Genomic DNA, 25,753 nt, shown 5'->3' on the forward strand with positions numbered 1-25,753 from the left:
ACAGAATAGCTGAAGCCTTGGTTTTGCCAAATCCCCAGTACCATAAAAGGTTTATCTGAATAAGCAGCAGGAGAAAATGTAATCATTATGGGGACAAATTACATCCACCTGGAATAAAATTATAATTGCACAGGCCATTACGGTGCCTTGCACTGCCGGCCTTCCTACAGGGTTTGTGGTAGACATAGCATATAACAAAAATAGAAGTATTTTCTATAAATGCTCACAGTCATATTCTGAAAAGACAAGTTATAGCAAATTTAATAGGGACAGAATCAATACAGATTAGGAATGTTCACCATTTTGAAACACCATATACATTATGAATATATATATATATTGTATATTTTCAACTGATTCAATTCTCAGGCTTACCGTATTAACACAATCGTAACATGTTTTATTAATTTATATGAAAAATACTTCACTAAGAAGGTAGACAAACTGCACAGAAATAGTACAAGTGTCATGTGCATAGCTATATAGCTTAAAGCATTCACATATGGCTTTGTTTAAATGAAACTATTGGGAAAATGGCCCTGTTTGGACCTCTGCTTACACAGTTGACATAATGTAAACTGCTTCACATCTTTTAGGCACTTGCTAAAAATAGTGTTCAATCCCTGAAAAACAAAATCAAAAGCTAACAAGTGAAAATAACAACAAAAATTCCAGGATAACAGCTGTGTAGTTGACAAAAAAAAATTGGTTTTAGTAGTGCATGCACAGAACTGAAAAAAAAGGGAGAGGGGAAAAAAAAAACAATTTCTGTGCAAGAATTATACCAAATAACTGAAACATATAAAAATATTTACATGTTTAGATTTTTTAAATATGTACAGAACAAAAGCCCTGAAGACTCATTTTATAGAATAAAAATATAGGACAGGATAGTAGTAACAAAAAATAATATATATTTTTTACGGAATTGTATTTGCAGTTAGTTACAAGTTATCTAAACCACAAAGTTCCTTGATGCATCTAAAAGCTTGATGGCAACATAGAATCCTTTTCCTTTTAAAAGAAGAGAATGCTTTTCCTTTTAAAATACATTTCTTTTTAAAATACAAGCACTTTGCATTATTTTTAAATTTCAGTCACAATACTGAAATACAAAACAACTTGTGTATCATAATTTAATTTGATTCTAAAAAGCTGTGATGCATGATAGTTAAGTTTTATTTTCTTCACTGGTCATCATTACATTACATTAACAAATTCCAATCTCGAGTAGCCTCCATCAGATGCCTCTGTCCGTGTCCTACCCAATTATCCTGATTGTCAAATATTCTACCACAAAACCAGCAGCTAAACTTAGCTTTCAAGGTATTATCAGAGGTAGTTTTCACAATCTGATAATTGTTTTTGCTAGTCTTTTTCAGTGTCAATTTTAATACAAATCTTTCTTTTACAGGGCTAATAGGTTTTACTGTCTTGTGCCTCTTTTGAGAAAGATCATCAGTAGTTACATCCAAATTATTGCAGAAGGCTGGCTCCAGAAGCGCTTCAATAGTTCTTTTTGACAATGAAACCTTAAGAACATGTCCCTTAAATTTAGCAATGGTTTTCATTACATTTACAACTTCTGGAACATCTGCATCAGGATGGTTAAGCACAACAACTGGTTGATTTCTCCGAGGGCATTTTACAAGCTGTTTAGAATTAAAAGGAAGTAGTTTCAAAGTCCTCACAGTTTCTTTTGATGCCCTTGGTTTGTAAGGGCCACCTGATTCACTAACAACTTCAGCTTGATTCTTTTCCTTACACTTTCTGTGCAACATTGCTTTCTTTCTTGGAGGTTCTCGGCAATTATCCTTGCATTTCCGTTTGAAATTGTTTCTTCGTAAAACCACAGTTTCTGAACTTTCAGGCCCAGTTTCTTTTAAGCGAGATTTTACTTTTGCCATTCTGTTTCGGGTCCTCCATGTGGACTTCTGACTACCACAGTTATTCCTGTTGTTAGCAGTTATTACTTGCGTACTCTCAACAGAACCTTTTCGCAACCACGTCCCTGCAGGTTTGGTAGAATATACAGGTTCTACAGAAGGAATACAACATGCTGGATTAGAGTTTGCCAAAGAGGCATTTGCTGGCATTAACCTACCTGGTAAGATTAAGGCATCAGTAGAAGGAAGATTAGTCTGTTTCTGTGCTAGTGCAGGAGTAAGGGACTGCAAGTTATCCAGCTGTAGTGAGGGCACTGAGTTGTTCACTGACTGATTGGTATCAGTCAGCGTATCTGAAGAGGAAGTCTTAATTTTCAGCAAAAGCTTTTGTTGCATGGCTCCAGTTTTCTTTGGTTGACAATTTTGACAATGAGCACTCTCCTGAAAAACACTATGTTTACGTACTTCAGGTTTGTTTGGTGTCATACACTGCAGAAAAACTGCCTGCTGTCCATCCGGCAAAAGTGCATAAACACGCTGTTTCTGTTTCATTTCCTGTTGTTTTACTGACTCCACAGAACCAAAGACAGCATCCTGATGCTCTGGTAACACTTTCACAGAAGAAATTCCTTTCATAGATGACTCCGATGAGTTTGTAATTACAAAAGGTCCTTTGAATGATGTGCTACTCAGTGAGTCATTTGCTGGATGATGTGCTCTCCTACTACAGGAACTTCTTACGCTTCTGAAGCTGTCATTTTTCTGCTCCGCTTTTGAAGCTGGTATGGTTATTTTACCATATTCTCTGGATGCAACACTGCCTAAAACCTGAGAACTATCACTAGGGACATTTGCAACTGTTCCAATTGCCCCACTAAAAGTCAGTATCATTCCAGGTCCTTTATTTAAAACAAAAGAAGCAGGTACACCTTTAGTCACATGACTATCAGATGAACTGGTTGACGGAAGAGATTTTCCTGAAACAACCTGCAGTCCAGGCTGGTTAGCAAGGTGCAAAGGAACAAAAAATCCTGGAGATGACTGAACTAAAACAGTTTTCTTCTGCTCCTGAAGAACTGGAGAAAAGCTGCTAGGATTTGGGGTTGGTGACTGTACTTCTTTTACTAGTTGCTGTGTTATGATTGCATCTGTATGAGTTTTAAGCGACGCACCAGCACCTGGAGATCTGGATAATATATCCACTCCCTGTGAATCAAATGATGTTCTGGGTATCTTTCTTTCTTTCCTACAATGCGTACCTTCATTTGTGCTACAGCTTGTGTTCAACTCTCTCTTACATAAATGAAAACCAGCATTAGTAGGAGGCCTCTGAAAACCACATGCGGTTGCTGAGCTTTTTAAATGTGCAAAGGCTCTATTCCCTGTCTCATGACTAGAAAGCAGCTTGTCAGAATGAAGTTTTATGCAGTTATTTGACTTGCTGTGGGATTCTTGCTGAGTAGTTGCTTTCACTTTTAACACATCTTGCAATAACTGGTTTATTTCAGGAGATAAATAATGAGCTGCCTGTTCACTCTGCAATGAGAAAACAGATGTGATTTTAGGCATTAAGACCGAGTTAACAGAATCAGATCCATTTTCTTGGAATTTCTCAGCTACGTTCTCAAAGTCTTGATGTATGTCAGCATCCAAATACTGCTGGCCATTACGCTGGTCTTCCACAAAACACTCTCTGTCAATAACACATTTAGATTGGCCTTTAGAAAACACAGAGTTATTCTTAGTGTTCATGTACCCATAAGTTTTAATATTTGATTCGTCTGATACAATTTTCTCTTGTTTTAAGCCTTTGATTGACTCTGGATATGAGTATGAAGATGCAGACTCAATTCTGTTTTGAAAAGAAATTGTTTGGCTGGATATAAATTCTTTAGATTTGTCATCCGTTGACATCCAAAAGCTACACTGATTATCCGAAGTATTCGTTTTAGAATAATTATGAAAAGACAGCAACCCTTCATTACAAGAATCAACTGAAGGTGAATAATAGAGATCACTATTTCCAATACCGTTGTTCAGGCCACCATGTTGCATTTTCAATTCAGAAAAGAAGGACATTTTCATATGGTCATAGTGAAGCGCATTTGTAATAGTGGGTGGTAATACCTGAGGAGGACTTGGAGGACTACAGTTTCCCCATGAGATGTTACTTCGAGGTTCAATTTTTGTCACCTCATCACATGGAGACACAGTTGAGCCCAACTTCATTGGCAAGTGATACGAATTTTTTCCTACAGCTACATTAGAAGGTGCTACAGTTTGAGAAAGACTCCTACCATACAATAAGGAGTTTTGTTTTTCCACTTTTGGTTTTCCTGAAGGAGGAACAGAAGAAAACAAAGGAGAGGGTAATGGGTGAATGGAATTGTTCTTTAAGGTTGACTGATCGGTAACATTTGGTATAGCACCTAAAGACAAACTACAAGGATCATCAGTCTGTATCAAAGGAGTTGTAGAGCCATCTTTAAGAGAATGAGCTTTCTGACCCAACACATGCAAGTTTTGCTTATTTGTAGGTAATAATTTTATAACAATATGTTGCTTTCCATCTACCATTTTAAATCCCATAAATTTAGCACTGTAATTTGCTGGAACAGATATTTTATTGTTTTTCACCATCAATACTGTAGGCCCTGGAATGGCATTTTTCAATAATCCCAGGCTGAAGCTTGTTCCATCATCTGCTTTATTGTATTGTGCAGCAGTAGCAGAGAGCATTCCACCTGTGAAATTATGCTTTTCAGTATACATAATTCGATCTTTTTCTTCATTTGCTTCCACGTCTCTCATACACTGGTTCAACTCATCCAATTTTGGTTTTTTGTTCACACTTCTTAGCACTTGTGAATTTTTTTCTTCAGTTTTGTCACTTCCACTGATTATTTTTTTCCGTCTCCAGAGAGGTTTTTTCGATGCTCCCGTTTTACACCTTCTTAACACAAGCTTTAGTCCTGCTGGAGTCTTCACTATTCTTTTTTCACATTTATCCTTTTCCAGTTGTTCTTTTGTATATAGGTGGTCTCTATGCAAAGATATAATGTGTTTAAAAAGATAATCTTTCCGCTGTGTTCTGTAACTGCAATGCTGACAACCAAAAGGAAACACGCTGGTATGGACAACAACATGTTTCTGGAACTCCTCTTTTGTAAAGCTTATGTGATGGCATTTTCCACATTTATATGGAAGCTCATTATGTCTGTGAATGTGCTGAACAAATGTGCCCACATCCTGGGTAGAAAACACACATTTTTCACATTGAAAGTGACCATTTACACAATGCTTTGATGTGAAGTGTTTTGTCAAATCGAACAAAGTGTACATATGCTCATCATTACAGAGCTCACATTTCACTAAAGTGCTGCGATGGGTGCGTCTATGCTGTTTAAATGACTGAAAGTCATTAGCTGAGAAGTTACACATTTCACAAGGATACAAAGGCAACTCGCCATAGTGTAACAGCTGGAAATGTTTCTGTAGGTCATTTGGGCTGTATCTAACGTTATCCTCACACTTGGTACAAGTGAAATTCAGTATCTTTGCTGTAGTTTTCAGCCCTTCTTCAAATTGCACTTCTGGTATATTCTGTACATGGCTTCCCTCTGAACAAATGGGACTACTTCCATTCACTTTCTCCAGATTTACGGACTTCCTTGCAGTTTGCTGTTTACACTGAAATAGTTTTCTAAATCTATCAACTTCATGTTTCATTAACACTTCATTTGGAATGTTCACTTTGGGTAAATCAATCTTCACATTCTTTAGTTCATAGGAGAGACTGACATCTAAAATTGCCGGTCGAGTCATCATACTTAAAGGATCGTTCCCCAGTGCTTTTTCCAAAGTAGTATCCATATAAAGATTATCTGCAGCATTGTGTTTTAACAAATTAATTTGCTTTTTATCATGAAAAAAATGGCCCTTTTCAGATGGCATGATTTCACAGGTATTCCTTTTCTTTAAGTGGATTCTTGTGATTAGGCTTAGTTCCTGCAGCAAAGAAGACTACTGTGCTGAGTTATCCTCAGTGTTCTACAACTTCCCCATTTTATTCTCCTGAAATTAGAAAACAAATACAATATTACTTTTAAAACTAACGCACTAATAGAGATATGACCTTTACCAACACACACAAGAAAATAATCACCACAATCATATACAATGAACGGCTACCTCTGGTATCGCACAAGGTCTGAAGTAGTCAACGGATAACAGTTAACTTTCATTTCTCACCATGTGTTCCTGGGTATAAATTAATCTTTATGGAACATGGAGTACGACTGGTAACAGTATTTCCACATGGATTAAGAGGCTCAAACAGGTATGGTCAGCACCATTCTCTCTCTATAGACTTCGTGTCAGTGTTTCTGCAACAGACTACACTGACAATTTGTAACAGCTCAAGTTTACGCTCCAACAACACTCCTACTTGTCAGCATAAAATCAGCAGAAATGGAATTAGCACCGAAAATCATTTGACTTTGAAAAGTGAAACTGGAAAGGAACAAGAACTGTCTCTTCCCTAGCATTTTCTTACTAAAAACTCTTTCTGTAATAGAAAATTAAGAGCTACACTTTAATAGCAAAAGTAAGTAAAGCATTGGCTGAAATCTGATCAGCAGCTTTCTCTTCGCTATTCCCCTGCCCACCCCGAAGCAACACAGACTTGGAACTCATTAGATCATCCTATTTATTCACATTCAAACTGAAAGAATGATCACATCCTCTCCCTCACTGTGATGAAGTCCAAGAGCTGCTTCTAGAGCTCCAGGCCATTATAAGCATCACCACTGAAGTCTCCCAAATATTTTCCCATAGACCTGTGAGAAGGAATTATTTAGCATTAAACACATCAATACCCAACAGAAAGAAAGCAGAGACTAAAAAATAATCCAGGCCATGCTTATGTATCGTAGTAAGAAAAGCAGAACACGTTTGTTTTTTTAGCGTATGTTTTATTGCATACCTTCAAAAACACTATTAGCATTTCTACAGGATTCTTGAAAATGATAGGCAAAATACATTTCTACATTTTATGCAGACTTCAACATTGATTAAAATTTAACTAATTGTGCTTTTCAGTTGTGAGACACACAAGATTTCAACTATACATTTCACATTCAAAAAAAAAAAAAAGACACACACACCCTTTGGGATTATTTCCAAATTAAGCACTTTAGGTACAGGAGATAAATAATATATATTATATAAAATAAATGACACTTGTCCTGTTTTACACACAGGAGATTAAAACATGGGATATTGCTCTGTTTTGAATGTCAAGAAAAGAACAACTCATCTGCATTACGCTCCATTTTCACCAAAAGCGTACTGCACTACAATGCTTTCTCTTGTCAGCAGTAAGTTCTTTATTTGAACAGGAGCAACTTTAACTCCCAGATAAAATGACCAAAACATGACTTGAACTTCTTGGCTGAATATTTTTTTTTTAATACAGAGGTGCAACACATGAAGATTACAGGTTGCATCATGCAATGTGTCATCTTGACAGTAGCTATCTGTCATTCACACTGGAATGCTATACCTTCAAATACTGAAACCTGAAATATTTATACAATTAATGCTATAAAAATTTCAAGTGAATGCAGCATGCTTCAGGGAACAAACCACAGGCTTCTAACACAGGGCCACTATAGTCCTCAACTGGGCAACGTTTCCCCTACTAGATAGAACATTTATGATCACCAAAGAATCTCAGGTGAAAATATCTAAGCCTGATTTGAGATCTCCTTAAACCACACAAATTACAGTTTAGCTCTGTTATTACTGGGTAGCATGCAACTACTGACAAGCACCTGCAACTCAACAAATGTTTCTAGTCAATAATTTTATTTAACTAGTAAAAATAAAGTCTCAAGGATCTTTAAATTTACTTTATGAAAGAAGACGCCAGACTTACTCATTAAGAAAAGACTTGAATTCTTCAACAGCCTTTTACATATTTTTCCACACACATAGAAGAGGTAAATACATAAAACTCAGAAAAGGCCACGGTCGGGAGAAATACTGAAAAAAGGTCTAGAAACAAAAAGAAAGATATTTTAAAAGGTGTAAATACAATCATGACTAAACAAATAAGCTGAAAACCACAAAACCTTCACAATCTCACATACGGTGGACTTTTAATGCACTGAAGAACTGAAAAGCTGTAAATACGTACTATGTGCTCTCCTGGGACGTAACACCATCAGCTACAATCTAAACTCCAAATTCACGAGTCAGATTAAAAGCAGCCAGCAACCTCCTCCTCACTAGGTATATTCTGACCTTCACGTTATTACTTTATTAATACTCCTCCGGTGTTCCTAACTGCGGCAAGGAAAAATGTACAGTGACTTAAAAAGATGACATAAAGCAGCAGACGGCACCTCAGCTCTTCAAACTTGAACTCAGAAGAAACTTAACTTTTTCTTAAGCAAAAACGCTGCAAAATTATAAATCCTATAACAACCCCCACCGCAAAAAAAAAAAAAAAGCCCAATTAGAATTCTCTAGAAAGTTTTGCAAAAGCCAGAGGAGAAGAATACTACTTTCACAATATATGAAGTAGATTATAAAGCAAAATAATAAATACAAAACCTGAAAATGCATCAGTGTGAGCCATAGATAACTCATATGGAAAAAAAAACCCTAAGCACAAGCCTAAGTAACCACATAAAGCTCTATGCCTCGATTTTCTTCCCCCCCCCCCCAAAAAATGCTCCCAAATGTCACTGTTTTGTTTTTAAACAGAACAGATGGAGAAAACAAGAGGTTTATAGCTACAGACTTGGATCTAGAGAGAAGTGACAGCTAAGCGCGAGCCACCCCGCAGCCAGGTACCTTTGCGATAAAGTTTTACCGTTCCGAACAAGCCCAGCGGCTCGGCACGCAGCTCGGGGCGGGCAGGCAGCGCTTCTGAGCGCCCCGCCAGCCCTGCCACGCTCCCCAGTTTCCCTCAGCCTGCTCTCCCCAGCAGCACGGGGCAGAAGCGCCGCTCCTTCTCCACACGGGGCTGCCAGGAGACCCTGAGGAAGCCCCGAGCGGCCGCTCCCCGCTGAGGAGCCTCCCCGCGGGCGGCCGCGGCCGGAGGGGGCGGGGGGGGGGGGGGGGGTGCGGCGGCGCCCCCCGGCCCCCGCAGCCCCTCGGCAGCCGGTGCCGCCCGCACGGCCCCAGGGGGCGCAGCGCTGCCCGCGGCGCGGCGGAGGGATACGGCGCCAGGCCCGGGGGGCGCCACCATGCGCTGCGGCTCTGAGGCGCTGCCCGCCACCGCCCCCCACAGCTCCCGGACCTCCCCCGCAGCCATTGGGGGGGGGGGGCGAGGGACTATTTAACACCTTGCCCCCCCCCCCCCCCCACCTTCCTGCCCCGCCGGGCTCGTACCGCCCGCCCGCTCCTCGCCGCCGCGATGGGCCACGAGGCGCTGCCCGCTCTCCGCACGCACAGCCCCGGTCCCCCCCCCCCCCCCCCCCCCCCCCCCCGGCGGGGTTACCTCGCCCGTCCCCGCGGCCCGGCGCGGCGCTGTCGGCGGCCATAACAGTTTCCATCCGGGGACTGCGCGGCCGCGACTACGGCGGTGGGGGCGGCCGCGGCGGAGGGATACGCGTTCACCTGGGGCCAGCGGACGGCAGCCGACGAGGCCCAGGAGTGGGGAGCGGGTGGGGGGGACGATAGCGCCGCCCCCGGGAGGGTCGGGAGCGGCGGCCGGGGCCGGAGGCGCTGCTGCCCTCTTCCCTTCTTCCTTCTCCTCTTCGTCAGCCGGCGGCTTGGGGCTGGCCCCAAGCCCCCTACGGCGTCGGGCGACAGCACCGAGCCGTGAGCGTCGCTGGAGCACGGGGCTGGGCCCCGCCCTCGTTAATGCTTTTGGGTCAAGTGCGTGTGCAATGCCATGGCCCTGTGCTGGCAGAGAATCATAGAGAGCCTATTCCCATCATAACACGTTAAAAGAAAGGCCCCTGCCCGGGTCCGGCGTGGACAAAGAGTTGCTGAAGCACGCAGACACCATACCTAAATGGGTGGCTGTGGAAAACAGCAGTGAGGGCAGTCAGAAGTTGATGCGTACCTTGGTATGCTTTCATACGCTCAAAATAACAAGACAACAAAAAAAATCAGAGCTGAAAATCTCAACAACAGGAACATTCGCTTGGTTAGCGACACAACGTCACCTACTCTGAGAAGAGAGATGAGGGACACTTAGTAGTAGGGCGCGCCAACCACCTGTGCTAAGTCTTAAAGCACGCGGAAAGGTGCGTGGATCACCAAGGCGGCGAGGGTACATGTGAAAGAGGAAATTCAGACGTACCGCAGCCAAAAAGGGGCCAAGGGCTGTGGCAGAAATAAACTGTTAAGATGAATTGCGTGCCAAGAGGACATTGAAAGGGAAGGCCTTTCTAGGCTTACAAGAGAGCATTCAAAAATCAAAAGCAAAGAACAGAAAGGTTTAGGTTCCCAAAAGAAGCTTAAATATGAGAAATTCTCCAGAAATCTTGTCACATCTTACTAATCATAATAAAGTTTAAGAAATACACATTTTTTTTGCTCAGGATTAAATATAAGAACAAGGAGAAACGTTTCTGTCTATGTGTGTGCACGTATACTAAGGATCCATTAAAATGAACATATTTTTAATTCTTCAATTCAGCCTGACATCATTTATTTCCCTTGTGTCCTTGACTAAGAGAAAATGAATAGAAACCATTTGGGGGCGGGTTTTTTTGGCCCTAAATAATATCTTCAGGAACAGAATTATATCATTGATAGTTCTACTACACCCAAATGAAACAGTCTGTGCCAAAAGCAAGCAAAGAAATGTACTCATGATTTGCATGCAAGTCTTCAAATTGTTCTTCTGGCCTCTAATTAATTATGTTTTTCTAAATAGTCAGAATTGGTAATTGCAAATACGTGCCCATACTGTTTTGGAGGATCTGAAAACTAACTACAACTGGGAAAAAAAGAAAAGGAGAGAGAGAGAGGGTATAGTTCTGGTTACAGCCCTAAAGTGGGAAAAGATAACAGGAGAGAGTTACCATGAAAATCATCAGTCTGACAAGTAGCTACAGCTTCAAATTTGTGTTAGAATGTTAATTTTCCTAATCTGACAGTGAAAATACACATTGTGTTGTCAGTTATACATCCCAACCTTTCATTTATATATATATATATATTCAAGCACAGAAACAAACACTTTATCTGTAGTATATCAATTTGTAATACAAATTTAGACCACATATGGATGTCAAGCACAGGTGAGGAAAAAAAAAAAAAAAGCACCTGCAAGATGACACCATGAAGAGAAAGAAGAACTACAGTCTAATTTGTCTTATACTTTGAGATTGTTTGCAGCACAGGAAGAGTCAGAAAAAAATGACATCAAAACACATGGTTAGACCAATACATTTGTATTGGGATTAAAATTTATATAGTAACATCTGGAATAAAGGTGACAATCTGATGGAAAACAGCAAAAATAGCCAAACACACCCAAAAGATCAACATTATATAATAGCTTCTCCCAAAATTAATGCAAGAGCTCTTCAGTCATATGAGTTAGTATCCACAAAACCTCCTCCAAAATTTCTAAGTATTTATCTACAGCCTTCCCATTTTGCAGGAGTGCTGAGAACACCTTACAAGCCATGACATCAGCGCCTTCCTCAAAGATCTTTCTGAACCCACGCACTCACCACTAAGGACATGGCCAATGAATGCAACAGCTGCCGTCCTACCACTCTCAGAGTAGAAACTAAACCAAAAGCCATCAAGGAAATCCAAGTGAGACCAAAATTGTAACTGCAGTCTTCCCAACTGCTTCAGAAGCCAATGCCCAGAAGTGGAGAGCTCAAACATTCTGTAAGTATCCTGATGCTGGCAGTCACACTCCATGTGGCATCAGGCATGAATTATGGCAAAGCGCATGAATGCAAACTTTGGTATTTTTAAGTACTTAAGTGTTATCCTTACAATATGATTTCTTTCAAGTAGTACCAAGCACTGTCCTATTGTCCTATTTCAAGGATCAACCAATGAGTGCTTCATGAGAACCAGAAGGTCTTTGTATTCTTTTTTCTGACGACAGATCACACATAATGCATCTGGACGGGCACGATACATACACATCACTGGCAAATTCCCAAGTTCTTAAAAACCAAGGACTGAAACCACATAAGACAATTTCACTCCTTTATTCTTTTTTCAGAAGATAAGTTTAATTTGGTCCACTTTACTATGTGAGATCCTGTGAAAAAGTTTTTCAATTGCAAGACAGTCTGTGCTCTGTGAAACATGAAATAATATTCCATCGTTGCTTTTACTTTCCAGAAAAATAAATAAATAAATAAATAATTTGCTCTGGCATCTGCAGCCAGTTTTTTTCTTCAGATCATTGGCTGTTGTCCCCAAAAACATACGTAAGCTGTGTAGTATTTTGGAAACTTTAACGGTATTTGTACTGTCCCACTGTACATTCATTACATTACAATTATTCTGCATCTGGAATAGCAACCAGCTACAGGACTTCCCATTACATGTGTCATTAGCATTAGTCTGGTATAAATGGGTAGGGCAATTGAGTGCAAACAGAATAGAAAACCGCTGTAGCCAAAAATTAAGAAAGATTTCAAAATCAACGGCTAAACCATTATGAAAATGATCTCCCAAGCTAAGGCTATGAAGTCTTCGAAACCCATTTGGAAACATGCCAGAGTCAACCCTTTTCTTGCTAGGAAAGAAGTACTACCTGTCATAATCAGATGCCAATATCTGTGAAAAAGCTAGTGAACCTCATGTGCTGTTAACACGACCATTTAAGCGGCCTTCATAATGGGATTTTTGTTATTGTTGCTAATAGCTCTGTGTATGTGATTTTTTTAACTCAAAACCCAGTCCTTTCCTCAAATACATCGGTGTCCCACAAACAATGGGAGTATCACAATTCGGTATCCAGCTTACTTATGGATAGCTGGAGGGATTGGATCAATTTATTCCTTATTCTGCTGGACTATCAGAAATTACTTATATCAGAAATGAATCCACACCAAATAATTGACACCGACTTAAGGATTTCCTCAGAAATACTCCGGGACAAAAAAATAAAAAGAGAATTCAATTTTGGAGTCTATGCTGAAGCAAGCACCAGACACAGATCACAAAATGAAGCTCAGGAACTCTCCATTTTTTTAATGAGCATTTGATTACTTGTTTGCCTGAATTTGGTCACAGATGTGAAAGAGCTTCTTTTTGACTTAGAAACAATAACAAAGTGTTACTGCTAGTGCATTCCATTTTTGAACTACAACGTGGAAATATCTGGCTAAAAGTAAAAACATCATTTCATTCACATTTTCCTATTTGTCACAGGCATTCACATTTTCCTATTTGTCATAGATTGACAACATATTCTACACATATCAACATTTGTTGATATGTGTAGAAAAAAATAGACCAATCTCAAGAAGTCTTTTGATCTTCTACTCTTGGTTCTCTCCCATTTTTTGTTCAATCTCACGTGAACTTAAATTACTTTCTCTTTTTACAAATGTTACCAATGGTATAGGTGTCTTCATTTGAACTTGCAGTATTAATGGTTATGGTTTAGATAGCTCTAAGACTGAATACACCATGAGAACCACTAAGAAAGATAAATTATTGATTTCTTTCACTGTTACAATGTCACTGTGAATGTGAAGGTAAATCAATAATGAGAATTCAGTGATGTTCAGATATTAACAGTGATACCATTAGGTGTCAGCATTAATACTGCTATGTTTACAAGACAAGGCATTGTGAAAAGGAAACCTTACCGTTATGCTCTCCTACTGTTTTAACCAATTAAATAAAAACAGGATGTTTATTGTTAAAAATCAAACAAAACAAAAACACAGAGGCAAAATTAAGATATTAATTTCCTTTGCTGACAGTTATGGATAGGAGACTGTACATTGCAAAATATTTGATTGTCAAAGCCAATAATCTTGTATATCAGAAACCAGTTTCTCATTAAAAAGGCAATTTTCTTATTTCCACAGTATATTGATGTTTTATCACACAGAAAGATATATAGAACATCTCTTAAAATCACGAGGCAGCTCATTCATATAAGCATTGTTTCACATATACGGCACTTTATGAATGAACTGAACTCCACCTAGTCAACGTAGCATTTATTTTAACAACAAGCACAGTTTGGAGCTTTTTGTAAGCAGATCAGTATGATCAGTAGATCGGAAGAACAAACCCAAAAGGCCTGGTTAAAAAGCTCTTATGTCAGAATACAGTAGTGAAAAAAGAGTAACATAAGTCAACACCCTTAACAAGTGAACTGGTATGGGATAGAACAAAATAAATGTAATTTCTTTGAGCCCTCCATTTATACCATGTTGTCTACCTGTAAGATCACACTATTTACAGGTCATACAAGAATTTAAAACAAACATTTAGCAGTAAGATTACTTGGCTCAGACATTGGAGTCACAACAGACCTTTTCTGATTCCTATGAACTAGATATTCTTAAAAGAAATAGCAAATTGCAGAGGCATCATGTTTTTTTCTTTCTTCTCTCAGTTCAAAGACTGTGCTCCTAGGCACTTGGCCAGCCAATGTTAACAAGGCCTGCCATGTCAATTCCTGGCTATAAATTTTCTTCATGTAATTATGTTTATTACATGCTTTCTTCGTGTACGGATTTACCCCCTCTGCTACCTGTAATATTGCCCACCCAACTGTACCATGCGGATAGACTTTTTTTTTTTTTTTGGCTATACTTTCCGTGAACATATTCAGAACTTCTCTTTTGGAAAAACAATCAATCACTTGCGCTGTTCTGATGATACAAAGTAGTAGCTGATACTGTCAAGCAGTACACAAGAACTTAAACGTAAATACAAGTGTATAATCACATTACAGACAAGGCAGGAAATAAATATAAATGCATTACATTTTATAAAGTATATGTTTAGAAATATATCAAACGGTGAAATAGACAAATGGATGAGATTAAGGTTTACTTACAAAGAGCCAAAAAGTGTTTTAGATTTTGTCTGCCATAAGTAAGGAATGTTTTAGCCCACATCAGAAGAAAAACATCAGAAACAGGAAGCCTTCCAGAAAATCTGTAGAGCCAACTGATAAACAAGGTATAAAATGAGCACTCAGAAGATCAAAAAACCACATGAGAAAGCCAAAATGAATTATTTGCATTCTGCAAGAACAGACTTGCAGAAGTTTCTGCATTAGAGCTTCTCTACATAATATTTGTAAGAGACTGTCTTAAATTGTCTCCAAATGCCAGCAGAAAAGGCTGTAGAACAACAACAACAACAAAAAGAATGGTAACCAAGTCAGTAAGACCAGAACCAGGCATTCTAATGGAATAAAGAATGAAAGAGTTACATGAGGTCTACAGAGCCACACTGAGGTATAACTTTTCACTTAAAATCAACAGTGCCAAAAGAGATATATGGGTCCCCAGTCTTTTAGAGGATTTATGAGAGCTGTAAACTAATAATTCAGATTTCCGGTCCCGGTAGACTGGAAGCTGGCAAATGTTGTGCCGATTTACAAGAAGGGTCAGAAAGAAGACCCTAGCAATTACAGGCCTGTCAGTCTCACGTCAGTGCCTGGTAAAATCATGGAGAAGATGGTTCTCGAACTTATTGAGGCTCACCTGGGGGACAAAGCAGTCATTGGTCCCAGCCAGCATGGGTTTGTGAAGGGCAGGTCCTGCCTAACTAACCTGATTTCCTTTTATGATAAGATCACCCGTATGATGGACCAAGGGAAACCAGCTGATGTGATTTTTTTGGACTTCAGCAAGGCTTCTGACACGGTTTCCCATAGGATCCTACTGGACAAAATGTCCAGCATACAGCTAAATAAAAACATCATACGATGGGTGAGCAATTGGCTAACGGGCAGGGCCCAAAGGGTTATGGTAAATGGGGCTGCGTCAGGCTGGCGGGCGGTCACCAGTGGGGTCCCTCAAGGCTCCATTTTAGGGCTGGTACTTTTCAATATTTTTATAAACGATCTGGATGTAGGAATAGAAGGTATTTTGAGCAAGTTTGCTGATGACACCAAACTTGGAGGAGTTGTGGACTCGATTGAGGGTGGAAAGGCCTTGCAGAGGGATCTGGATAGGTTGGAGAGCTGGGCGATCACCAACCGCATGAAGTTCAATAAGAGCAAGTGCCGGGTCCTGCACCTGGGACAGGGAAACCCTGGCTGCACATACAGACTGGGCGATGAGACGCTGGAGAGCAGCCTAGAAGAGAGGGATCTGGGGGTCGTGGTTGACAGCAAGTTGAATATGAGCCAGCAGTGTGCCCTGGCGGCCAGGAGGGCCAACCGTGTCCTGGGGTGCATCAAGCACAGCATCGCTAGTAGGTCAAGGGAGGTAATTGTCCCGCTCTACTCTGCGCTGGTGCGGCCTCACCTCGAGTACTGTGTGCAGTTCTGGGCACCACAGTACAAAAAGGACATTAAACTGTTGGAGAGTGTACAGAGGAGGGCTACGAAGATGGTGAAAGGCCTGGAGGGGAAGACGTACGAGGAACGGCTGAGGTCACTGGGCCTGTTCAGCCTGGAGAAGAGGAGGCTGAGGGGAGACCTCATCACAGTCTACAACTTCCTCGTAAGGGGGTGTCGAGAGGCAGGAGACCTTTTCTCCATTAACACCAGTGACAGGACCCGCGGGAATGGGGTTAAGCTGAGGCAGGGGAAATTTAGGCTCGACATCAGGAGAGGGTTCTTCACAGAGAGGGTGGTTGCACACTGGAACAGGCTCCCCAGGGAAGTGGTCACTGCACCGAGCCTGTCTGAATTTAAGAAGAGATTGGACTGTGCACTTAGTCACATGGTCTGAACTTTTGGGTAGACCTGTGCAGTATCAAGAGTTGGACTTGATGATCCTTAAAGGTCCCTTCCAACTCAGGATATTCTATGATTCTATGATTCTATGATTCAATACAGAACAAACTGATAGAAACTCTTTTAAGAAGGCATAGAATACCCGAATATATGGATTTATTATATAATATTCAGAATTTAAAGTCAATTTTCTTGGAAGTTATCAGAAAGTCCCACAAAAATCTCTGTTAAGGCCGGCACTGTTCAGTATACTCATGGAGCAGAAGGTTGAAATAGCACCATGGCTAAATTTGACGATTAAAATAATTAATTTAATTCACAATTTTCTGCAAAGAGTTGCAAACGGTGTTTGTAGTGCTGAAGAACTGGGCAATAAACTCAAAGGTGAAATTCAGTACAGTATTGATTTATATAAGGAAAAGCAATAGTAATTCTGTGTAGAAAATGATGGGTTCCACAATGGCTAATACCACCCAGAAGAAGCATCTCTGAGATGTGATAAACTTTGATATGAAAACAGTGTGTGCATACTCAGCAATAACCATAAAAGCAAATTGAATATTAAGAACCATTAGAGAAGAGAACAAAACGGTAAACATCACAGTGCTGCTGCATAAATTCTTGCTATGGATTTATCTTCGACACTATATGCACTTCGGGCTTTCCCTTCTCAGTCTGGGTATATCAAAACCAGAAGACTTTTTAGCCATTAGAAAGGATAACTTAAGAGCCAATGTGATAGAAGTGATATGAAGGAGGTGAGCAAAGGTTGATTGCTCACTATTTCTTATAGCAAAGGAATTAGAGGGCATTAAGTTATAAAAAGGCCAGTTCAAAACATATAAATGGGGTGCTATGTGCAATTGAGGGTTAAATCTGGGCACATACTCTCACAAGAAGCTATGGATACCAAAAGTTTAAATGAGTTTGAAAAACTGAGTCAAATTCACAGAAGAAAAATCAAACTATTAAAAAGAAAGCTATGACCTCTGAATCAAGGTGACCCTGTGCCTCATCTAGAGCAAGCTGGGAAAAGACACAAAAGCATTTGCTTTACTCTTCTGCAGCTCTGTTGGAATCTGCTTTTGGCCAGGCAATGCTCTGCTAAATATACTCAGTTAATCAGTTCCCCTTTTTAATAATTCTAACACTCGCACCAGACAGATGTATCCAGTTAAGAGACTCTGTTATAACGGAATATCCCAACATACACTTATTCTCAGCATAGGTTTTTCCAATACAGTTCCTGGTCACTTGAATCCAAAGTCTGTAGTATGACTGAGTTCTTAGGAAGTTCCAAGTCTTGTGAAACTTGAGAGAAAAACATCTCTCTGCCTTTCCATTATCTAAAGTAAGATTTTTGTTTAATTATCATCATGTGGCGATGGGGGAGCGTTGCCAGACAACACATGGAAGAGGCGTTCTTAGTAATGTGTAAAAAAATAAAAAAATAAAGTTTATCACTGTATTTACAGCTTTACCACGTGTAACTCAAGAATAATCTGCTCAAAGATTAGATTAACTTTCATGAGCAGTTTGCCTTGGTACCAGAAATAGAACTTCCACATATTTATTTCTTGATTAGACAATACTAAAGCCACCGAATCACACCCTGTTCTCTGTCCTCAGCTAAGTTTTAGTCGTATGGAAACAAAATAGTTTGCATGGTTAAGTGAAGATCAGATTTGGCTCATTGTAATTTCAGTCTAAATGTATGCAAGTACCTTTAGGATGAGGAGCAGTTCTAGCTGAAATGAGGTCAGGCAAGGTAACTCGAAGAGGAAACTAGGGCTGGGAAAGAAAGAGGCAAGAGCAGGAAACAAAGCTGAGCAGATCAAGGGCAGGATTAGGAACTAGCATGAGGCAGGAAGAGGAACAGGGACAAGGTATATAGAGAAAATTGGGTCAGGATTTTAGTCAGGGAAAGGAACCAACACTCAAGAGCAAGAATCTAGAGCACAATTACAACTAGAAGGCATTAAGCCATTAGACAGCGCATCCTGTGCCATCTCCATGCGCTGAGACCTGTTACACCGATCAGCTGGCTCAGAGGTGCGGCCATTACCCTGCGAAAAACTAATTATGGCCAGATGACAAAGAAAGAGATGTAGAACTGACTGCGGGAAATACTTGACTTCATAGCTTTTAGTGACAGACAGCTGAGCTAGCACGGTTTGTTGTGTAACACAGGAGTGTCTTCTGTACCAGCAGACACTAATGAGGGACCCCAGGCCATTTTCATCAGTAGTGAAGCCTCGTGTGAGCAGGAACCTGGAATCTCCATTGCCTGGATGAGACATAAGAGGGCCTGGCAAACCCAGAAAGGTTTGAAGCAATGCAAATTTGCATTCAGCTGCTAATGCACAGAGATGCTGAGGGAACAAGGCAATCTTCAAGCCTTTCTCAAAATGGGGAAGATTTTATTCTTGATGGGCGAACAAACTAGAAACCACATACTATTGCATATACTGTCTCTCTGATGCAACATTACAAAATACATCCTGAGTACTGATCTTGATTTCCTTAGCAAGGCCGGGTGTTAATTTCCGTTTCAGAAGGTACAGATACACAAACCCGAAATATTTTAATTCACCAACTTGTTCTAAGCCACAGCATAAGACATGGCAATGTGCATTCTATAACACCAAAACTTCTGTCCATTTTTGTTTCTAACTGTTATGAATATCTGCCAGTAGAGCCCTCTCATAAGTTTTTACCACCTAGGCGCATGTCCATACATGTGTACCTCAGGTCAGGTCATTTGACCTCTCTCCATCAGTTCATCTATCTGTCAGAGTGAAGGTGTACGCTCATAAGGGTGCTAAAAGAGCTAGTTCTTCATTGTAAATTAGCTTAAAGTATTTCTTTGCCCTGCTCCTACCAATACATTTGTACCTTTTTTGATATTTATTAGGAAATTCCTGAATGTCTTTTCCAATGTCTTACCTGTTTTATTCAGTTTTAATCTCTTTCATTGGCTCCCAGTGAAGTTTCAAATGGATTTTAAAGCATTACTCTTTGACTAAATCTAGTAATCTGCTGGTGTTACATGGTCAGAAGTTTTTAAATTTTGGGTTATCTTGCATTTTGTTGGATTATCTTGCATATTTTGCTGGCCAATCCTGCATTGCAATTCAGGTCTGGCAAAGGCAGCAGCACAACAGAAGTTCCTCTGCATAGCCCCACAACCATGTCATTGTACCTGATCGCCTGTAATCACATTGCAAATGAGTCCCACTTCCACGTTCATTCATCTTTGGCACTTTTGCTGAGATAATTAATATCGTGGCAACTTCTGAAAAGTGGAAGTAGAGATCATACTCCCTTTTTAGAGCATTCCTGGTCACGAAGTACTAGGTTAAATTTGAAGTAGGAACCTACAATGGAAAACCCTTCTTTTACCATCCTCAATCCCTTGATAAGATGCATTGTCTCCTTCTGGATATTTCAGAAGATGTATTGGAAACAGCAGGTGTCAGGTTGCCTTTTAATTGCGCCCCGTGGCTTTGGATTTCACTGCCTAATGACTAGAGATCAGTTACACTATGTTGATGCAGTTAACAATGGGCTCAATAAAAATATTTTTGTTTTTCTTGCTCCTTAATCCATGTGAGATGTTAGCTATTATTTTAGTTCTGTGTTCCACAAGGCTTTCCAAGCGGTCCTCCAGACACTTGTGTTGCACCCATCCCTGTTTACAGAAAGAGAGCAGACTATTGGTGTGAACATGTTTGCTGTTCTGTAATGTATTGTATTAGAGAAAATGTCTTTGTTTTAGAGAAAATAAGCCTTTAATTTAAACCAGCTGGCACTATAAAGTGTTTGATGCTCCATAATACTGACCATGGCTTTCAGTTACAGATAGGAAAATCAGGGGTTTTCCTCATCCTAATTAAAAACTCTGTTAGTGGTTTACCTCTTAAAGATGGAGTACCCCCACCCCACACAAGTGGGCATCAAGAAAGCAACTACATTATAGCAATTTTACCATCCTAAACACTCAGTGTTTATATCAAAGAGGGTTTTACAAAAAAGATAAATAAACCAAGTGACAGACACTTTGTTACTGTTTCTTTCTACATAGTCAGTCGGCCAATTTCTTTGAGATATAATAAAGGTAAATACAGACTCCAATGAGTGGGAAATCCCGTGCTCCTTGATAGCTTATGTATTGACAGGTGATATGGGAGAGTGGCCAGATGTGCACAAGCTTGAGAAATAAGAGATCAAGGAGAGAAGTACAACATTGCCTTTAAAATAATATCTCCCTTAAGCAAAATCTAATGAATTATTTTCCATTTCATTTTCAAGTTAGCTTTGCCAATATTATTTCATTACCTGTCCTCTCAGGATACCTATTCCCTCAAATTAAGTGAGTTTGACAATGGCATTGTGTTTGTAAATCTACAAATATGAACTTGTTAGGTATTTGTAGAAAAAGACTGCAGTGGTTAATAAGGTAAAAGATTAGGAGCAAGGACAATCTGAGTCTTAATCCCAGTTGAGCCACTTATGGCATAACCTTGGGGAAGTTACTTGACCTCCATGTTTCTCAGTAAACTGCTGGAAACTGGATACCAGCTGGACCTCAGAGAATACCAGGCACGTCTGCTGAACTCCTCTCAATTAGCAATGTTAGAATAATGGTGAGCAGGCTTCCATTATGACTGTGGGGTGCTATGCCCATAAATACAGTTAAGGATTAATGACCTTCCTTCCCTTTCCTGGCAGGGCTAAACTGATGTTAAAGGGTGGACTACATGCTACACTTCATGTCCAATTGTTGGTTACATCATAAAAGAAAATAATGGCACACAGGAGGCAATTAGACTTAAAAGGATTCCAGCTGTTCCCTTCCACCCAGCATTCTCTTGCACTTCCAGCATGGACATTTATCAGATTAACTGATTAGAAAGATTAGATTTAAGCAGCCAGACTCTGAACTGCATCTGTGATGAACTAGCTGCTGTTCGTTAATATGGGATCAGCTCTACTGGAAGAGGCAAGTCCAGCAGTTGGTAATCCTTAAAATGAAATATCATTCTGGCACATTCACCCCAAACATACCTGCCAATGATCCAGTAACTTCATATCATCAAAGAAATTCCTCACGTCAAGTCTATCCCAATGTCCTTTCATGTATCTCGAGGATTTCCCTGAGCTGGACTTAAATTTTCTTCTACCAACATTTGTTGTATTATTTATCAAAAAAAAAGGAAAAAAATAAATAACAGGAACACAGTGCACAGTGAAGAAAGGCTCAGCCTTTAGTCACTTCTGCAGTAAAATTATACAACCCCATAGAAGCCTCACACATCATAGTTCACTGAAGGGAAGACAGTGGGAGGAAAGTTATGTTCATATACTACTGCCATTATGGCTCGGTATAGTCCATGGAAATGGAAATGGCTTCACAGAAATACCCATAAAAGAACATTAAATACGTAAAGCATCACCACGGAAGTAATTAAAAATAAATAAATCAACAAACAAACAAATAGGACAGTATTATCTGACAATTCTTCTATATTTCCTACAAAAGAGAAAATAGTTTTCTATAATTAGAACAGTAGCTAATACAATACAGTTTAATAATTAATGTAGTATTTCAGAATGATCAAATTGCAACAAAGCTGTGATGTGGAAGCTTTAGTAAAACATCCATTACTTATTGTGATCCTGGGGAGGAGTCAGTATGTGTATTTATTCATTCACTAGGCTATGGAGCTATACTTTCCAACATAAATGTGCAGTATCTTTCATACAAAAATTTATTTGAAATTTCTCTGTGTCAGTCCATGCCCTATTTAGCCTTGTGGGGGGAGAGGGATTAGAGATTTTTGACAGATAACTGCTAATTTGCTGGAAAGTTCTGTCTTTATTTGTTATTCTAATATTTTACAACCAGTTTATTTTCCAGCAGAGCCATGGAGACACACTCACATGCCCCCCAAGCGCAGTCTTGTTGGCAGTGTTTACTTGTCTCCTAAACAAAAGCACAATACACCTATACAACATTTTAAACTTACACTATGTCCAAAGAGGACATCTCTGTAAAGGACCACGTAGGACCATAAGACCCCCCAGTATGTTGGTCAGTTTAGCCTACGTGTGGGTTGCCTAAATATGCTGCAAACATAAAACAGCTGAAAATACTACAACAGCAAAGGAAAAGTAAGGAAGAAATGATGTCCAGACGTCCAATGCATGATACGATTTTGTTTCTGGAGTTGGTACAACTCATGCCTCATCAGTCTTTGCTCTACAATTGGTTTCTTGGGTCTGCTGCTAAATTTTGTACATACCTGCTCTGCAGGAAAGCATACATTGTGTCAAGGTTTGGCACCCGGCAAAGCATCTACTTAGTGATTCTTGAGAGACTTGGGGGGACAGCTACAGGCACAGGATCTCTCCAGGAATGTGAAGAATCTCAACTTTCAACATTGTTATGGAAGTCTCAGCAAAATGTATCCAAGCAAATAAACCAAACCTTAGTCCATCTTAGTTCTGCTCTTTGGTGTCCTATTGTTATGATATATTTCACAACAAATTCTGACTTTCTGCACACACTACACTGTGTCAGAAAAAGGTACAGCTGCTATCTGTTAAAATGGGATAGCATTTACCCCATCTCTCAGATTCGGTTTTCTACTTGTTCCACACCCAAGAAAATCTCAGAAAGAATTTGTGCCTTGGTCCTAATCCATGTCCCTGATTAAAGCAAGGAAAAAGCAAGGAACAATTTGAGTCTTTGGCAATATAACTGGAAAAAATAAATATGTATACTGAATTCTTCTCTCTGAAAAGCTGCTACAGAATTTCACTCTCTAGATGGTTTTCTTCTAGTTTCCAGCCTAATTTTGCTTGCGATCATTTATAACCTTTCCTTCTTCCAGTGATACTACAATGGTGAACATCTTGGTTAACTTTGTAAAATGAAGGTTGAACGGAAAATAAAAATTCTGTAAGTGCTTCTGAGAAGTAGGTATCAAGGGAGAAGGAAGTTTGGGACAAAGCGTGTGACAAAGATGCTAAAGAAAAGGAGGGGCTGTCTTGGCAAGCAGATTCCACTAGGAGCTACTGATGACAGGTACAAGGCAGGACTGGGAACTGTTGAAGAAAATTCAAGAGGGGAACAACAAGCCAAGGTCAGGAGAGATGGATTGTGTGACAGGGCGTTGTGACTACATAAACTACTGAGATGAAGACACTGAGACAAGGAGTCAGAGATTAAGGAGTACAGTAAGGAGAGGAAAAACTTATTGATAAGAACCAGAGGAGCAGGGAGAAAACTGTAATTCATATTGTGAAGAAACTGAGGCAGGAAACTAGAGGCGTGGGGAGTCTGAGACACGAGAAAGAGTTTGTGAGTGAGACTGGCACTACAAGCTGATGACACAAGTAAGTCAATATGTTGCTATCTGATAGAATCACTCTCATTTGGGGGACTTTTATTGAAGGAAATTATGTTTTAAAAAGATTTCCTAAGTCAAAACCTCAAAGAATAACAGCACTAATGTTGCCTCTGGAGCCCATGATTTAACTTCTCTATGCAGATGCCCTGTGATGAAGCCCTTGCTCCAATTTCAGAGAACAGCTCACTGTGGATTTGAAATAGGCTTTGTAGTGAAGGAAAACGTTGTGAAGGAAGCCAGGAAATGTGAAGCAGACAGCACAGGGGATTACAACAATATTGAGAATAGCTTTGCACAGTTAATGCAGCTGCATATTATGCTGGAGAATATAGTTGTATCCCTGCTTTTTCTAGAATCCCCTGGTATGCTGACCAGGGCACTGAAACACCATCTTACATCTGTTCACAATTTCAGTCCTTCATTTTCTGAATAAGCTACTCACAGTCTCAATGCCCAGAAGAACACAGCAGTTGGATCTGCTACCCATGCCAATGGGAAACACTGTTAATATGCATAGTGAGCTATCACGCTGAATTCTCTGAAGAATTGCTTTCCAGTTTTCTTAAATTGGGTACCCAACACCAATTCCAATTGTATTCTCCTTGTGCCCTGGATCCAATTCTGCAAGGGAAAGTCAGCACAACCTCAAAGAGATTTTGTGAAGGCAAGTATTAATGAAAGGATAGATCTTGTAACCACCAGAGACCCATGAGAAAATTCAGACCTTTTCGAAAAAGGGACTAACCAGACTGCAATGAACAAGGTACAGGTACAAAGTTCACACAGAACAATGAGAAAGAAACAACACAATGAAGAGCTATTCAGTAAGTAAATGCTCTTCTTCCTGTGTATTGAAGGAGGCAGGAATCCTGTAGGAAAGAAAGTATGCCTGTTAGAGAGGTTTAGTCAGTCCTGCTCCAGGCTGCATTGATCAGTTTTGAAAGTCTGAAAGTTCTACTTACAGTTTTATTTGATGTCACCAAGCTGTTGGACATAATGAGCAATCATTTTCTGTCCTTCTCCTGTGCCACTCATGTCATTATCATATTCTTCACCTGTCTTTATCTATGCCGAAAAATCATTGTCTATTTAATTGTTCTTTATATACATTCTCTCATTTTCTTTTCAGTATTTTCCTAATAATTCCTAAAATCCTATCTCCTTTTTCAGTGGTTAGTCAGCACTAACTTCATATTTTTATGGGCTTGCCTATTAAAGTTCCTGAACAGTACCAGCTAGGTCAGTATGCACTGCTGTGTATTTAAAGTTCAGATAGTTTTTTGCCAGGTACGCTACCTTTACATGCATTTATGTGAATTTCATCGACCAATTAATCGCCTGATAATAGCCTCAGATCTTTCTGTAACTCTTCAAAAGACCCTCTGGTCTGTTATTTACTTGTTCTTTACTCAGTACCATCAGCAAACCTTCTACCTGTTGTTGAAATCACTTGTCAATATACTAAATAGCGTAACCCCCCTGTGGAACTCCAATTTTCACCTCCCTCCACGGACAAAACAGACCATTAATTCTTACTTTTTCTTTCTTTATAATATTTAGACAGTTAG

General features: G+C 39.8%; 1 protein-coding gene across 8 annotated transcripts in view; it reads right to left on the reverse strand.

The window, feature by feature from the left end:
• Window positions 1-234: 234 nt before the first annotated feature.
• Window positions 235-25,753, reverse strand: part of ZNF518A (zinc finger protein 518A) — a 43,801-nt gene continuing 18,282 nt past the window's right edge. Inside the window, exons 1-4 of one of the 8 annotated variants that reach the window (XM_067000571.1) lie at window positions 8,748-8,992; window positions 8,086-8,234; window positions 7,825-7,943; window positions 235-5,960 (exon numbers count right to left, since the gene is read on the reverse strand). In XM_067000571.1, coding sequence (XP_066856672.1) covers window positions 1,206-5,840 — 4,635 coding nt within the window. In that variant the 5' untranslated portion in view covers window positions 5,841-5,960; window positions 7,825-7,943; window positions 8,086-8,234; window positions 8,748-8,992 and the 3' untranslated portion in view covers window positions 235-1,205. Of the gene's footprint in view, window positions 5,961-7,824; window positions 8,235-8,747; window positions 8,993-9,396; window positions 9,680-25,753 lie in introns of those variants that run through there. The other 7 variants (XM_048060691.2, XM_048060692.2, XM_013186907.3 and 4 more) reach the window with 7 other exon arrangements.

This window comes from Anser cygnoides, chromosome 7 (genome assembly GCF_040182565.1).
Source record: "Anser cygnoides isolate HZ-2024a breed goose chromosome 7, Taihu_goose_T2T_genome, whole genome shotgun sequence".
In the NCBI taxonomy this organism is placed as follows: domain Eukaryota; kingdom Metazoa; phylum Chordata; class Aves; order Anseriformes; family Anatidae; genus Anser; species Anser cygnoides.